Source organism: Bipolaris victoriae (assembly GCF_000527765.1).
Source record: "Bipolaris victoriae FI3 unplaced genomic scaffold scaffold_20, whole genome shotgun sequence".
Taxonomy (NCBI): Eukaryota; Fungi; Ascomycota; class Dothideomycetes; order Pleosporales; family Pleosporaceae; genus Bipolaris; species Bipolaris victoriae.
The window spans coordinates 108,107-123,758 of NW_014575372.1; the positions used below are offsets into that span (position 1 = coordinate 108,107).

Here is a 15,652-nt window from a genome sequence, read left to right on the forward strand (position 1 = left end):
ACACACTGGCCGAAGCACCTTCCAACCTCATACACAAAAGCAGAGGCAGTCCCGATGGTGCGCGAAGGCAGGAGCCACCTCGTCGTGCCTCCCATGTTTGGCTTGTCGCTGTTTTGATGTTCTTCGCACGCGTTGACGCTGCCTCTCGTCCAATGAGAGCCCGCCTGCTCAATCGGGTTAGTCCCGCCCGCCTGCCGCGGCCTCTCGTCCATACGTCGATACGTCGATACCCCACACACCGCCCGCCGCCCTGCCTGTACTTACTATGTATGTAGCCCTGGCGGTCCAATGCCTATCGTGCCACATCTAAAGCTGCAAACCACACTACTGCACCTCACTCCCTTTGCCCCTTCTATTGTACCACGACCTCCTTTTCGTCTGTTGCGCATCCATCGAACAATGAGCTCCAAGCCCTCTCTCCAAGCTGCAGAGGACTTTCTCTCCTTTGTGAATGCCTCGCCCACGCGTATGATGGATTCAATGACCCGAGTATTGACATGTGCTAACCATCGATAGCATTCCATGCTGTCAAGTCAGCAAAGGAACGACTAGAGAAGGCCGGCTTCAAGCAGATCAAGGCAAGTCTACAATTGCCCCTCTTTCCAGCCCCTGCATATATCCTGACCAGAAACCTCAGGAACGAGACTCATGGGCACCCACCCTCCAACCCGGAGGCAAATACTACCTCACCCGCAACACCTCCTCCATCGTCGCCTTTGCTATCGGCCAGAAATGGAAGCCAGGAAATCCCATTGCCATGATCGGCGCCCATACCGATTCGCCCTGTCTGCGCATCAAGCCCGTTTCTAAGCGACAGAGTGACGGCTTCCTCCAAGTAGCCTGCGAAACATACGGCGGCGGGCTCTGGCATACTTGGTTCGACCGCGACCTCAGCATCGCCGGTCGGGCCATGGTGCGGACAAAGGATGGCAACATCGAGCAGCGCCTGGTCAAGGTGGACCGACCCATTCTGAGGATACCCACACTGGCAATTCACCTGGATCGCCAGGAGAACTTCCAATTCAACAAGGAGACACAACTGTTCCCCATCACTGGTCTGGTTGCAGCAGAGCTGAACCGCCAGGGCAAGACTGAAGAGACTAAAGAGGAGACCAAGGACGCTGACAACGAGGGTTCGTTTGAGCCACTCGCCGCTCCAACCGTCAGACATCATCCTTATATCGTCGACATCATCGCCGAGGAGGCAGGCGTAGAAGCTAGTGATATCGTCGACTTTGAGATGGTTCTGTACGACACACAAAAATCAGTCATCGGTGGTCTGAACAACGAACTCATCTTCTCCCCGCGCCTGGACAACCTCATGATGACGTACTGCAGTGTTGAGGGACTTATCAAGAGTCTTTCCTCTCCATCGGCATTAGAGAAGGATTCCATTATTCGACTCATCGCATGCTTTGACCATGAGGAAATTGGCTCCCAGACAGCCCAAGGCGCCGACTCGAACCTTTTGCCTGCTGTCATCCGCCGTCTAAGCGTCCTGCCCGCGTCTGAGAGCAACTCTGACAAGTCGTATGACAAGGTGGAGGCCGATACTGCTACCGCGTTTGAGCAAACCTTGGCAACATCTTTCCTCGTGTCCGCAGACATGGCTCATTCAGTCCACCCCAACTACCCCGCCAAGTACGAGTCTCAGCATAGGCCTGAGATGAACAAGGGAACAGTCATCAAGATCAACGCCAATGCCCGTTATGCCACTAATACGCCAGGTATTGTCCTGCTCCAGGAGGCGGCGCGTCGTGCGAAACCTGCTTCTTACAATCTGTCGTCGACCAAGGAAGGAGTTCCACTTCAACTTTTCGTTGTTCGCAATGACTCGTCGTGTGGCAGCACAATTGGCCCCATGCTGTCAGCAGCCATGGGTGCTCGCACCCTTGATCTGGGCAACCCTCAGCTCAGCATGCACAGTATCCGTGAGACGGGTGGTGCCCATGACGTCGAGCACGCCGTGAACCTGTTCGATAGCTTCTTCGAGAACTATGAGGAGCTGGAGAAGAAAATTATTGTGGATTGACTGGATCAATCCAAGCTGTGAAGAGCCATACGAGACCAAGAACCATGTAGCATGTATAAACGAATGATGAAATAAATAAAATGAGTACCTTTTTGACCTTCGGAACTGATCGGTTTCATTCCGAACAGACTGCAAGGCGCATGCCAAGCACCCCACCATTGTCATCTTCCACCAGATCATTCTCCTATTAGCACTCCAACACGCTGCAAAGGCCTGTACAAGAAGACAGAATTCTGACAGCAATGGCGAGTCCTCAGTTTCTCTCCGGCGACAAGGTCGCTATTGACGGCTTCCTGGACAGATTTGACGTATGTCCACAAACCACCCCACCCTAGTCAATCGCATCGTACTTAACAACACCAAAGGTCTTCCTCTTTGACTGCGATGGTACGCACCCAACTACTTGGTCGCAGTTTTGTGTAACATGTAGCGGTTTGCTGATTGTGGCAAAGGATAGGCGTTCTCTGGTCCGGCGATCATTTGTTTGACAAGGTTCCCGAGACACTTCAGATGCTGAGGAGTAAAGGTACGTTTGCCGTATTCCTGGGAGGGTTGGGAGAGTTAATAAGTATTTCCAGGCAAACAGCTCGTCTTCGTTACCAACAATAGCACAAAATCGCGTGCCGACTACAAGAAGAAGTTTGACAAACTAGGAATACCCGCCAATGTGGTATGTATGTGCGATTCCAAGGGATGAACACCAGCTGATCATACCACAGGATGAAGTCTTTGGTTCGTCCTATAGTGCTGCCGTGTACATTGCCCGCATCCTCAAGCTGCCCGGGCCGAAGAACAAAGTGTTTGTGTTGGGCGAGTCTGGCGTCGAACAGGAGCTCGAATCTGAAGGCGTCCCCTACATTGGTGGTACAGACCCTGCATACCGTCGCGATATCCGCCAACCAGAAGATTTCGATGCCATCGCGAACGGCACCCTTCTTGATCCAGATGTCGGCATTGTACTCAGCGGGCTAGACTTCCACTCCAACTATCTGAAGACCGCAATCGCCTTTCAGTACCTACAGCGTGGGGCTGTCTACCTTGCGACAAACATTGATAGCACGCTGCCAATGTCGCATACTCTGTTCCCAGGTGCAGGCTCTTCTGGTGCCGCGCTTGAGAGGGCGATTGGAAGGGCACCACTGTCTCTGGGCAAGCCGAGCCAGGCTATGATGGATGCTGTAGAAGGAAAATTCAAATTCGACCGCAGCAGGACTTGCATGATAGGAGACAGACTGAACACCGACATTCAATTTGGCATAGACGGCAAGTTGGGAGGTACGCTGGCTGTGCTGACCGGTGTCAGCAAGAAGGAAGACTTCCTAGCCGAGGGTGCGCCGACAGTTCCCACCGCATACGTCAACGCTTTAGGTGACTTGCTGGGCTGAGTGGTGTGCAGACAGCAAGCGTGCGTTGGAGCGTTGATGTATCGCGCATCGAGGTGGAATAAAATGAACATAGACTTGATAGAACTGATACAATCCGCTACTTAGATATATACACATAAGGCGAAGTAGCTTTGACATTGTGCTATTCAGGACTGCATGCTGGTAGGCTATTAGCTGGGGTCGAATGTGCCCCATCAGAAACCTGGGATGCGCGCTGGCTCTAAATGGTTAGCGTGGATTTACGCGTTGGCGCGACCGCGCCTGCCACTTTAACATACTGCATCCACATTACCCGACTTGCTTGCCCAGGTAATAGACCAGCAACAATACAACTTCGCCATGATCCGCCACGACCATTCCCGAGTCGATACCAAGCGTCGTGCCAATCTCGATTACAAGAAGCGACAGTTTGCCAAAGCGGAATTCCAGCAACAGAACTACCAGCACCGGCTGAACTTCTATGTGCTGCCACCCACAGCCGAAATTACTCTCGAGGAGTTTGAGACATGGGCAATCAACCGATTGAAGGGTCAGTGGCATGACAATGCGCAAACAACTGTGTTCACTTGCTGACTTTGACGTTGCAGTCCTCTCCGAACTCGAAGCATGTAGTTTCCGCAACAAGAGCCCTGAAGAGACGGCCGAGTATATGAAGAGTATACTCGACAAATACCTACCACTTCGATCAGATTCGTCAAGAAGCCAGAAACTACAGGAAGAGAGGCGAAGGGACCACTATTCACACTTCATACTTAGGCTTGCGTTTTCGTCAACAGAGGATCTCCGCCGGCGGTTTTCGCGGCTAGAGACAATGCTGTTCACACTACGGTTCAAAGATGATGATATACGAGAGCGACAAGAATTCGTAAAGAGTCTGAACCTTGAGTGGGAGGAGGTCAAAGAGGATGAGAAGCGCGAATTGAAGGACGACCTACATGCTGCTAGCGGAATCAAGAAGACTGAGGATCAGGAGTGGTTCAAAGTCGACTGGGAGCGAGTGCCAGAACTCGTTGCACAGAGAAAAGTCCTGTTGAGAAGGGGCATGGCTTATGTGCCACAACGAGAGCAGATGAGCTTAGTGGTGGCCGAGTTCACAAAGAAACTAGACGAGGCACTTGAAGTATGCCATCCGCAATGCGTGTTTTTCGAATCTTTTGCTAACCGTTTGAACAGTTGACAGCACGAGCACTTCCTCGCCTCGACGAAGACGACCGCCTTGCACCAATCCTTGCACACCTTTCTCAGTCCTTCACAGCGCCCGACGCCGCATACTCGACGTCAGATGCCGATATCAACGGCCTCTCCACCATAACTGCTAACAGCATCGATACACTGTCGCAAAATTTCCCGCTCTGCATGCGCAACCTACACATGACATTGCGCGAGAACTCACATCTCAAGCACTATGGCCGTCTACAGTATACTCTGTTCCTGAAAGGCATTGGCCTAAGTTTGGATGAGTGTTTGGTATTCTGGCGGCGAAGCTTCAAGCTGATCACAGATGAGAAATTTCAAAAAGAATACAAATACAACATCCGCCACGCCTACGGCGATGTAGGTGGTGACGCCAACCGTCGTGGCCGCGGCTACACCCCTTACTCGTGCCAAAAACTTCTCACAGAACCTCTTCCTGGACCAGGACAGTCACATGGCTGCCCATACCGTACATTTACACCGGACAACCTGCTCACGCTCCTCCAACGTGTTGGCGTTAACGACCGCGATACTCTCAAGACAATCAAGGAAGATGTGGTCAAGCAGAGATACCACGTAGCTTGCAATCGCGTTTTCGAATGGAGTCATAAAAAGGAAATTAAGAAGGTCAAGGACGATGGCAGTTGGAGTAACAATGATCTGGATACCATTGTTCATCCCAACACGTACTTCAAGCGAAGTTGGCTATTGAAGCATCTCGGAGAGGGGAATGCGGGCATTGTTAATAGTGGGGATAAGATGGAAGAGTAATTGGTTTGAATGGTCAGCGTTTCTGTTGCACTCATGGTTTTGAAGACGCTGAGATGTGGATGGTTAGGATTTGGTATGACGTCATGGCCTTCTTGAAGAATACTACATGGTTGTTCCGACTATTGAACTGCTTTCCGTCAATTAAGACTCGGCAGTGTTTTGCGCTAGTGTAGGATATCAAGCATATAATCGATGCATGAAGAACAACGTTAGCGGGAAACGCTGAAAATGCCAGCCTAGACTCTTTTGCCGACTCATTGTAGAAGCATGCATATTTCAATTTTTTCGAGCATATCATCTGAGGAATTCGGAAAATCCGGAAAATCCGGAAAATCCGGTAGACCACCGGGTGAAACTAAAACTCAGCCGCGGCAAGAGCTGCTGAACTGAGTATCCCGCAGGCCCCGCCATTGATACGGAAGCTATTGAGCGGCCAGTGGGCCGGATCCTCGGTGTTTGCGCCGTTAAATAATGTGGTCAATTGCCGACAGCCCCGCCATAACATACTCTCGGAATGTCGGAAGTGCAGCCGGAACTACTACATACGAGGGGCAGGACTGTATCATCAATCCTACCTCACATTCCTCTTTCCTCCAGCATCTTACATCTGGGAATTGTGCATTGATTCTATACAATACAAAAGAATCTATTCATCATATATATCATCCATAATGGCACCCGATCTCTCCCAAAACAAAGCCGTGAAACTTGTTGCACACGCCGCAGCAAACAAATACGCCATCTGCGCAACATGTGTCTACAACGTTGAAGGAATCCTCGCATCTGTTCGCGCTGCAGAAGCCAAGCGCGCTCCCCTCATTATTCAGCTCTTCCCATGGGCAGTACAATACGCAGATGCCATTCTTGTCCACGCCGCACGTGAAGCAGCAGACAACGCCAGTGTGCCCATTGCGCTCCACATGGACCACGCCCAAACACCCGAGATTGTAAAGAAGGCAGCAGATATCAAGAATGGCTTCGACGGCATCATGGTTGACATGAGCCACTACGACGACAACCTGGAGAAGACCAAAGAACTAGTCGCCTACTGCAACGAGCGCGGCATCATCACCGAAGCCGAACCCGGCCGTATCGACGGCGGCGAAGACGGCGTAGGCGACCTCAGCGAAATGGGCCTCGAAGCCATCCTCACCACGCCCGAGCAAGCAGAAGAATTCGTCGCAACAGGCATCAACTGGCTGGCCCCCGCCTTCGGCAACGTCCACGGCAAATACGGCCCGAAAGGCCCACAACTCGACTATGAGCGCCTCAAGCGCGTCCACGCTCAAGTCGGCGACCGCGTCAGCCTTGTGCTGCACGGCGCGGGCAAAGAATACTTCCAGGAGAAGCTCCTGCGCGAGTGCATTGACTGCGGTGTCGCCAAGATGAATATCAACGATGGTTTCAATGATGATTACCTGGATGTTATGAGGGAGCATGCGGCCAAGACTCCGCTTACGGGCTTGATTGAGAAGTCGACGAATGCCATGCAGAAGAGTATTGAGCAGTATATTGTCTGGATGGGAGGTGAGGGTATGGCGGATAAGATGTGAGATTTTTTGGGATTTTTTTCTTTTCCTTTGGACAGTTACAGGGAGGCGCGTATATAGGGGATGAAGTTAGAAAAGTGTAATTGATTGGTATGTTGAATGAAATTCTTTGGGGGCTTTTGAATGTCCAAGTGTGATGATTGGGGAGAGTATGAACTTTTGCTGAAGTACAATTGTGACTTGGTATTCGTGTTGACTCTTCTGTCAAATTTTATGATCATTTTGGTTAATATTTTTCACCATGAATTGACCAAATCATACTGAACTATTTGCACTAGTGAATCTCACTTGATGCCAAACTTGGAGATATAGATTTTTTCCTTTCCTCGATAACGACCAAGACTGTACATACCAGTAATGAGGAAGATTTTCAGAGTACTAATAACTGAAGCGGCTCTGCTTAAAGGTTTCAGGCTTGCTGCTGTGAGCAGTATTCACATCTCTGATAATGCTAGCGTGAAGCACGACTCAGCTGCTGTCTATTGCAACTCGGCGAAACTGAAAACGGTGCACTTACCAGGCTTAGTTAACATCGCTACTTCGTCGTAACCAACGTCATGTAATGCCCAGCTACACAAGGTTTCTCGCTACGCAGGGATGGCTAGACGGTACTCCTATCGATACGCGCATATCCCTGTTCTGTAATCTCCGCCCAAAAACACTGGCCCAAAATTTCCCGCTCTACCCCTCGAAGCCGCGCCCGTACCCTGCTCCTTGTGTCGCAAAGCCTCTGGTGACTCTTATACACCCCTTTCAGCGTTCGTTGCCTAGAGACGCTGTTTATACACCAATTGCGCAAAACAAGAAACATTGCGACAATGTCGTCGACAAACACCATCATCGAACCACCAGCAGTCAAGAAACGCGGACGCCCTAAGAAGGCCGCAGCCGAAGATGCGGGGGAAACAATAGTCGCAGACGCAAAGAAGACGTCGGCTGTAAAAAAGGCGACTACAAAGTCTATAGCGCCCAGGGACAAATTCGTCGCGCCAGAGAAGGACAAGAAGACAATTGCAAAGAAGAATGCGCCGGAACATCCCACGCCTGTCACAGCAGCAACAAGCAAGATTCTCGAGTCTGTACGCGCAAAAGGGACACTGAGCAAAACGTTACCTACCAAAGCAGCCAGCCTAGAGAGCAGGAGTAGCGCTACGCCTCCAACAACCAAACCCGCAACAGCAACAACAGCACAAGCACCACCACAATCACAACCCAAACCCCCTCGCGCCCACCCCACACCAACAACCATCCCCCTCCCACAGAAACCCATCCCCGCCCCATCCCCCATCTCCTCGACCTCGCACACAACATCCCCCCGCAACCCCGTCCTCCCACCAAACCCCTACCCATCGACCCCTCGCCGCATCCCGCCCGCGCTCTCCCAACACACGCGCGTCATCGAGCCCACACCCGACATACGGCTTCCGCCCAAGTACAAGCCCGCGGCGCGCCGGGTCACGGCGATTATAGTGAGTTTACCGATTGTGCTGGTGTTTGGGTACGAGTTGATTGAGCGGTGGAGGGGGAAGAAGGAGGTCAAGGTCAAGTTTGGGGGTGAAAGGGGTATGTGAGAGACAGAAGGAAAGGAGATGGAGGGGGGTTAAATATATGAGTAATGGTATATACGAATGGGGCATGACTATAGAGAGGAAAATGCGATAAAAGGATATATACATATTAAATCTCTACTAATAATGTATCTGTGATTTTTTTCTTTCTTTTCTCTGATGTATGTATATCCTGCTTCTCATCAGTAATTCGGTAATGCCTCTCTATCTGTATACCCTATACACGATAATGTCTTCTTAGCTCTGCTTTCTACCGTATTTCACAAAAGAAAAAAAAATAATAGGTAAATGTTTATGTATCCATGTATCACTCTGCATCCTCAAAAAGAAGAAGAAAAAAAGTTCAACACGTCACGCCTGAAAATGCGGAGATACGCAGGAGAACATATGAAAGAAGAGTGTGACTGGCAGATGGACAAGATGATGATATGGACACAAGACTCGCTTGTAGTCCTACAAATCTACAAAAGAAAATGTAATCTCTATACAGACTCAAATTACATGCAACTCTTCTTCCGCATCAGCATACCCCTTGTGCCCGAGTGATCAAGTGGCAAGCCAGATGCACTGTTGCGTCTACTGCCCGGGCGGCTGGGCCCCGGTGAAGGTGTCGGCCAGACAAATTCTTGCTCAAGCTGCGGCGGACCAACACTGACGTCGGGGGTAGCTGGGCCGGGAGGATGGAATAGGCGCTTGTAGCGTAGTTCGGGCGAGCTTGGTGCGTTGCCCGCTGTGGACTGCGAGGTCGCTGATGTCATGGTGAGATGGAACAATGTGTCTGTGCGGCGGCGAAGTGGGCTGGTATTGGCAGGTGGTGATGATATAGGTTGTGATACCGGTTGCGGGGCAGGTCGCATTACGGCTTGGGGTGTCGACGGCCATAGGGTTGGGCCTTGGAAATTGGGTGATGTGGGTGGGGAAGGTGATGAGATGCCATCTGTGAGGTCTGAGTCGGGGTCTGCAAAATAGTCTTGGTCAGAAGTGTCGTTGGTTGACGATGCTGGTTCCAATTGTATCGCATCAATATTTAGGCCGTGAGTTTGGCGACGGGTTGCGTCATTAATCTTTTTCGAGGCGGATAAAGGCTGCAGTGATGCTTTCAACTGCGTGCGAGAAAGGAATGGTGTAGTAGGTGCTGACTTTCTAAGTACTGGGCTGGGAGGGCTCGTCCTCAGTTGGAAGCGCGTTGACTTGTGTGTCGACCTCGCTCGCTTTCTTTGGGAAATGTTAGTGTCTTGAGAATTTGTGCGTCTGATCTGGGGTTCGGTGGGTGTGGAGGGGAAAACAAGTCGCCCCTTCAATTGCTGTATTGTATCGTCCAAAGCAAGCTCAATGGCGACGTGGTTCTGTATGCGTGAAAGCTTCGGCCAAGTAGCACGTTGCCCAGTTAGCATACATCCAATCATGTACTCGGTTGTCGGGTTGCTCAGCACCCTAGGAAAGTCGGCATAGTGGATCTTGGGAAAGATATTAATGTCTCCAGAATACCGCTGGCTAAGGACCGATTTGACTTTGGTGGCAAGGTTTGGAAAAACCCCAGTATCTGCCATCTGCTGCAGGCGATGCATGGCTTCTCCTTTACACAGACTGGCGGAAAGGCTTAGCCAGCTAGGACCAACGTCAATTTCTTGTTGAGCCTCGATAGGAACTAGCCCCTCCTCCTTCTCCAGAAAAGGAACGACATGTGGATTAACTTGAGAGACAATGAAGTGGTTGACATTGAACATTTCTGACAGACGTGTCATTGGCAGGTCATTGTCAACCGAGCCGTCGATCCAAGTGGCGTCAGGATTGGGGTCCCAAGGAACTTCCAGACCAGTCTTGGGGTCTTTGGCGATAAGAGAGGCTTTCTTGTAGATCAATGGGACCGAGCAAGAGGTACATCTAAGTTTCATTAGTATAAACATAAAACAGTGTATCCACATTACTTACACAGCCGACCAAATCATGACGTTCGGCGCCGTAATATAATTCAACAGCCTGGGCAGCTCATAGAGCGAGGATGTTGAAACCGGTATGTTCAAGATGCGACGGGTCCGATTGTATGCCTCCTGAAAAGTCATGTCTCCGAGCAAGCCTCTCATGACTCTGGTTAGATGCGAGATATCGAAAAGAACACCAGACTTCATCAAACGCATCGCCATGCCTAGAAGACCATCAGGTTGGTTTGGGTCTTCAAATACATTCAGATCACCATAGCAGAATTCGTGCATGACATCTGGTATCTCTGCATCCGTCTTGGTGCAAAGCACAGCACAGACGATGCTTCCAGCAGATGCTCCAGAAATGATGCGTGGAAGGAGACGGGCTTCCCACAGGGCCTTGACAACGCCAATGTGGTTCATGCCCAAAGTGCCACCTCCCGACAGAAGCAATGCACTTCGGCCGAAGGATTGACGTGTCTGCAGGAGCTGGTCGACCAGTCGTCGTGGCTCGACAGAACACTGGTCTCCTTGCTTTTCTGACACGCTCAACAAGGCAGCCAAAGTTTGTTGTGCTGACTCAATGTACCTCTCAATCAGCCGTTTGGTGCCGATATGCGAATGCTTGTACAGGCGCAGATCACCCATGTCGCCCAAGCCGCGGGTGAGGGTGGTTCTAATCAGGAACAACATCCTTTTGACGTCGCAACTCATACGCGCGTCGTCCAATTCATTTAGGCGAGCGGCGACGAGGTCGGCGTTGTACTCGAGCGTCTCATCTTCGTCTTTCCAGGCCTCATTGCCCTCTAAGATGTCGAGCTCAGTGGCAGCGGCTTTCCATTCGTCGTAGGTCTCGGCCTGTGCAGCGCAGTCTCGTTAGCATGTGATGATGGGTACCACCAATCTGAGGAACCCACGTCTTTCATGCGCAGGTACAGAACCTGGCGGCGGGCGTCTTCCGCTGTACCAACCCCCTGTTCAGGGACATTGTTGTCGCCTAATATTCCCACGAGACTGCCTACGGGGTTCCTGACGAGGTGTGCGAGGGGACCAAGGAACCCGGCGTGACTCTTGCTCTTCTTCAAGGATTTCGGGCCATTTTGTCCTCCTCTTACGTGCAGTCGAGTGCTGCCGCCTGCAAAGATAGTGTCAGACAGCAGTGACATGGAGCAATGGTGCACGCCATGCGCGAACGGTACAAGGCCTGAATTGGAGGGTCGGACAATGGTCAAAGGAAAGGGCCGATAGGGGCGCTGCGCAACAGGTTGTGAAGCTATCGAGGTGGGAAGGCGGAGACTGGCAGGACGAGATATTTCAATCGAAAACGGCGGTCGACAGCGTAGTAATAATAGTGCTTTTCCCCAGAGACGCGGTGTAGGTATTGGCGGAAATGGGGTCAACCGTGGGCGGTGGTCATGCGCCAGGTGTCGCGCAAGTCGCGGAAGCTACGTCACGGGTCGGCGAGTGGAATTTTGTAGCAAACAGCTGGCAGAGCGACAGGAGATGGGCAGCGAAGGTGGACACCGGCGTCTGAAGTATTTACCAGAAGCTGCCAGTGCAGGCTCGAGGGCCGGGGGAGGAGTGGGTGCGTGTCCATGGGCCATCGTCATTAAACGTCAAGGGTACGGCTAAAGAAATGTGACAACGACTCGCTCCAGCAGCACCCACTGGCCGTCCTTGTCGGCCCATGCTGATGATTAGCAAATATTTCCTCTGGGACCTGCAGAAGCTCCACACTGCTGTATCCGCTGCCATGCACCGTCCTGGTCATTGTGGTCGCTGACAGTGCTGACTTGGGGTCACTGGCTTGCGGAGAACCGGCAGGCAGCGTACGTAGATCCGGAGAGGGTGCAAACGTGGGGTGCGCCCATGAACCGCTTCCCACGCGTTCCGACTGCTCCTTTCGATCTCCACACAGCACGAGATCCAAGCACATGAGACGACAGTGCACACACCAAAAAAATTAAGGGTGTCAAGCTCGTGGTCATCTGAACGACACTCGGGCTTAGATACGGTGCCTCTTTCACATGCCAGTCTGACTAAACCAACCATGCGCCCCCCCAAAAGTGGCACGGCCACGTACCACAGATGCATTGTGCACTACTAAGAAAATCGAGTCATGCTGCATATTGCATCTCCAGTCCGTCTACAACAAGACCGGTGAATATGTGCTTCTTACCGCCGTATTTGTCGGAATCCGACCAGATAAAGGAAATCCCATCCACTGCCCATTACATCCACCCAACCCACCCAGCCCACTTATCATGCACGCCCCTTCGGAGCCTGGACTAGATTTGGCTCTTTTCCTTCCTCACGCTCAACATGATACCAACCCGAAGACTTCCCACTCTGGTCAGATACAAGGTAAACTTTCTCGAGATTCCGCAGACAAGCCAGCAGGTTCGGACCAGGCAGCTCGTTGCGAAGGAGCAGCTGCGTGAGGGCATCGAGTTGCTCACGAGACAGTCGCTTCTCCATGAGCACGAAGTTGACCATGATGTTATGTGAGGCAAAGCACATCATGTTGAGTTTATATGGCAGAGTCGCAGTCTCCACATACAACTGCCGACAGACGCTATTCAGTAGAGTGAAGCTCTTGCGTATCTTGATATACGGCTTGGCCGCCGCCTGGAAAGGATTCATCTTGCCGTCAATGACCGTGCAATTATATTTGAAGACAGGCATGACTTTCTTCGCCACCTGAGGCCTCGTGGGGTCGAAGGTTATCCGGTATGTCTCATAGTTGATGTTGACTGTTTTGCCGCCTAGTGTATATCTGTAGATGATATCCCGGACATTTTGCGGGAGCTGCAAGAACGGTGAGCTGACTTGGTTCGTCGACCATCTAGTCGAGTCAGTCTGCGGAACTAAGACGCATTCCGAATCGCACTTACAACTGGGTTTCACGAGACTCTCTTGATAACAGAGACCCACCAATCTTCTCGCGAGGTGCGGGAGTCAGTAAGGCTTTGTAGGCCCTTGGTTGGTAGGGCTCTCTCGGCGCATTTTTGCGGGCTTGTCCAAATAACTGAAAGGTTCGCGTTGAAGGAGTAGGTGATGTCTCAGGCGTGTTCAATCCGTCCTTGTCAACATATCCATTCAGCCGTACAAAACCCTCATCCTCCTGCACTTCATCGTGCCCTTTTCTCTGAACCTCGGCTGGTGGCGTAGGCAGATAGCGTTTGCTCTTCTGGTCGTTGTGTTCTCTGGACCTCTGTCCGATCTTCATCATCTCTGAAAACTGTTGCTTATTGGATTGGAGACTATTCTCGTCTGTCTTTTCAGGCTGGTGCCTTCCATTACTAAGAACTTTGTCGAAAACCGAAAGTCTGTTGCCGCTTCTTGGTGAAGGTTCCAAATCGGCATCATCCGGTATTGAGACGGGTCCACCAAATGCGCTTTTCTTCGACACAAGCGGCTTTTTGGCCCGTGTTTTTGAAGCCGGAGTCACAAACTGAACTTCATCTGATTCATGAGCCGTCTTGGTCCGCTTGCGGCCGTCGTCATTCTCACGAACTTGATCAAAATCGAAGGAAAGGCGCCGCTTGTCGGGTTGCCGCCGCGAATACGTTATCTTTTTCACCATCTTACGGCAGAACTCCAGAACTTTTTTAATGAGTGCGAGAATGGCGAATGATGTGATTTGAGGTACTTGGGTTGGGTTGGCGTGTGCAGTGATTGGCGGACCTGCAGTGTTGACATATAACGGCAGGCGTCGATGACAGCCAACTTGTTTATGCCAATTCAGGGTGCACAATTGGCAAGGCGAAATAAGAACGGAAGCGTGGACTCAGGTAATAGCGCAGTCGTAAAGGGCACTTACGCGCACTCTCACTTTCCTCGAGATGTGTTCAGCGCAACGGTGAAGTCCTGCAGCGTGGCTCAACAAGTGGCGTCGGGATGTCAGTACGCGGCGTGACGGAGACAAAAGTCCGAATCGAGAAAAAGCATATACACGGAGTCCCAGGGAATTGGAAGGCCGTGTGTGCGATGGTCCGATGTAGAAATAGATCTCCCCATGTCGCGGTCTCACGTGCGGTCATGGCGAATCAATCTGGTTAGTCTGTCATCATGGTCACATGATTGGCTTCAGTAGCCTCGAGTCCAGCCCCAACTATCGTCCATTTCAGCTCAGACCATACTGCGACATTGCATTGGCCGATAGTTTGATGCTCTTCTACACACTATCTATTGTGTAATTGCATGTTGGTCTTCATACTAGCACTCTTGTAACCATTTGACTCGGGTCTCCTCTGGTGAAAGTGTACGCAGCTGTCATGGTGGCGCTATATGCAATATTGCTTGGACTTTTACTTTTTGTCAAACTGAGGACTTTGGTCATTCTAGCCAGTCACCCAATTCCACTTATCTCTCATCACAAATAAACAGACAACGCACTACAGTTTGGGAATATTGGAATCTCACTGTGGTTACCAGTGACCTACTGGCTTTCTCTCTTCATGTTTATATAGGATATTGTTGATCCTTCATGACCAAATAGACAGAAAGTTATTCCAAAGACTGGAAGTGGAGCGGGTAGCATATCTTCAGGATCTGAAGCATCACGATACCAAAAAGAAAAGGAGCTAGACGCGATCAAAACCTCAGGTGGCCGAACGACCGAACGAAAATTGGGAGCAGAAGCGAAAAAGACAATGACGATGCTAATACCTGAGAGTGCTACTGGACATCAAAAGGTCCAGAATTCCCCCATGCAATTTTACGCCCACATACCTGGTAAGTATCAGGTACATCCGAAATACGATCCAATCGCCTGCAACCCAAAACCCCTAGGGTGGGTTAAGAAACAAGGGCATTGAAGCAGAGAAGCCTTGTTTAAGTTGTGTGGAGTCTCCGCGTTCCATTTTGCGGAGAGATATGCAGGAACCATGGTGTAGGCCTCGGTACTAACTCTTTTGGAAGAAGGGGATGGGTCAGGTACCGTTATGTACGTGCAATGTTGAGGTGTTAGTGGTTTGCCTGCGGGGTTGCGGACCTGATTATTTTTGCGATTGAAGGGTGAAGAGATGAGATTTTAAGGATGGAAGATATCGTATCAGGTGATACAGCCTCACTTGATTGTGCCTTCAAATGATGAAACTCCACTCCCTACACAGTGTTATGTTTGGTGGATAAGATATCATAAACTTGAAACCAATTAGTAGACGAGAAAAATATGATGCTCTAGCCAGTGTGTGGGGAAGCCTAAGTTGAACCATGGTTCTGAGCG

General features: G+C 50.9%; 7 protein-coding genes across 7 annotated transcripts; 5 read left to right on the top strand and 2 right to left on the bottom strand.

Moving 5' to 3' along the window:
• Positions 1 to 399: 399 nt before the first annotated feature.
• Positions 400 to 2,032, top strand: COCVIDRAFT_35507 (hypothetical protein; the record flags this gene model as incomplete). Its single annotated transcript, XM_014703749.1, has 3 exons — positions 400 to 466; positions 517 to 578; positions 638 to 2,032. 3 exons carry the CDS (start codon positions 400 to 402, stop codon positions 2,030 to 2,032), a joined length of 1,524 nt encoding a protein of 507 aa, XP_014559235.1.
• Positions 2,033 to 2,274: 242 nt separating this feature from the next.
• Positions 2,275 to 3,417, top strand: COCVIDRAFT_92290 (hypothetical protein; the record flags this gene model as incomplete). Its single annotated transcript, XM_014703750.1, has 5 exons — positions 2,275 to 2,340; positions 2,398 to 2,419; positions 2,490 to 2,558; positions 2,611 to 2,702; positions 2,752 to 3,417. The coding sequence occupies 5 exons, from the start codon at positions 2,275 to 2,277 to the stop codon at positions 3,415 to 3,417; spliced, it is 915 nt and encodes a 304-aa protein (XP_014559236.1).
• Positions 3,418 to 3,756: 339 nt separating this feature from the next.
• COCVIDRAFT_92431 (hypothetical protein) lies at positions 3,757 to 5,382 on the top strand (the record flags this gene model as incomplete). The annotated part of the gene is made up of 3 exons (XM_014703751.1): positions 3,757 to 3,946; positions 4,005 to 4,537; positions 4,591 to 5,382. The coding sequence occupies 3 exons, from the start codon at positions 3,757 to 3,759 to the stop codon at positions 5,380 to 5,382; spliced, it is 1,515 nt and encodes a 504-aa protein (XP_014559237.1).
• A 671-nt stretch (positions 5,383 to 6,053) lies between these two features.
• Positions 6,054 to 6,935, top strand: COCVIDRAFT_24416 (hypothetical protein; the record flags this gene model as incomplete). Its single annotated transcript, XM_014703701.1, has 1 exon — positions 6,054 to 6,935. The coding sequence occupies one exon, from the start codon at positions 6,054 to 6,056 to the stop codon at positions 6,933 to 6,935; it is 882 nt and encodes a 293-aa protein (XP_014559187.1).
• Positions 6,936 to 7,750: 815 nt separating this feature from the next.
• On the top strand, positions 7,751 to 8,503 carry COCVIDRAFT_92403 (hypothetical protein; the record flags this gene model as incomplete). The annotated part of the gene is made up of 1 exon (XM_014703752.1): positions 7,751 to 8,503. The coding sequence occupies one exon, from the start codon at positions 7,751 to 7,753 to the stop codon at positions 8,501 to 8,503; it is 753 nt and encodes a 250-aa protein (XP_014559238.1).
• Positions 8,504 to 8,997: 494 nt separating this feature from the next.
• On the bottom strand, positions 8,998 to 11,588 carry COCVIDRAFT_92243 (hypothetical protein; the record flags this gene model as incomplete). Its single annotated transcript, XM_014703753.1, has 3 exons — positions 8,998 to 10,384; positions 10,433 to 11,280; positions 11,340 to 11,588. The coding sequence occupies 3 exons, from the start codon at positions 11,586 to 11,588 to the stop codon at positions 8,998 to 9,000; spliced, it is 2,484 nt and encodes an 827-aa protein (XP_014559239.1).
• Positions 11,589 to 12,684: 1,096 nt separating this feature from the next.
• COCVIDRAFT_92486 (hypothetical protein) lies at positions 12,685 to 14,008 on the bottom strand (the record flags this gene model as incomplete). Its single annotated transcript, XM_014703754.1, has 2 exons — positions 12,685 to 13,267; positions 13,317 to 14,008. The coding sequence occupies 2 exons, from the start codon at positions 14,006 to 14,008 to the stop codon at positions 12,685 to 12,687; spliced, it is 1,275 nt and encodes a 424-aa protein (XP_014559240.1).
• Positions 14,009 to 15,652: the final 1,644 nt, after the last annotated feature.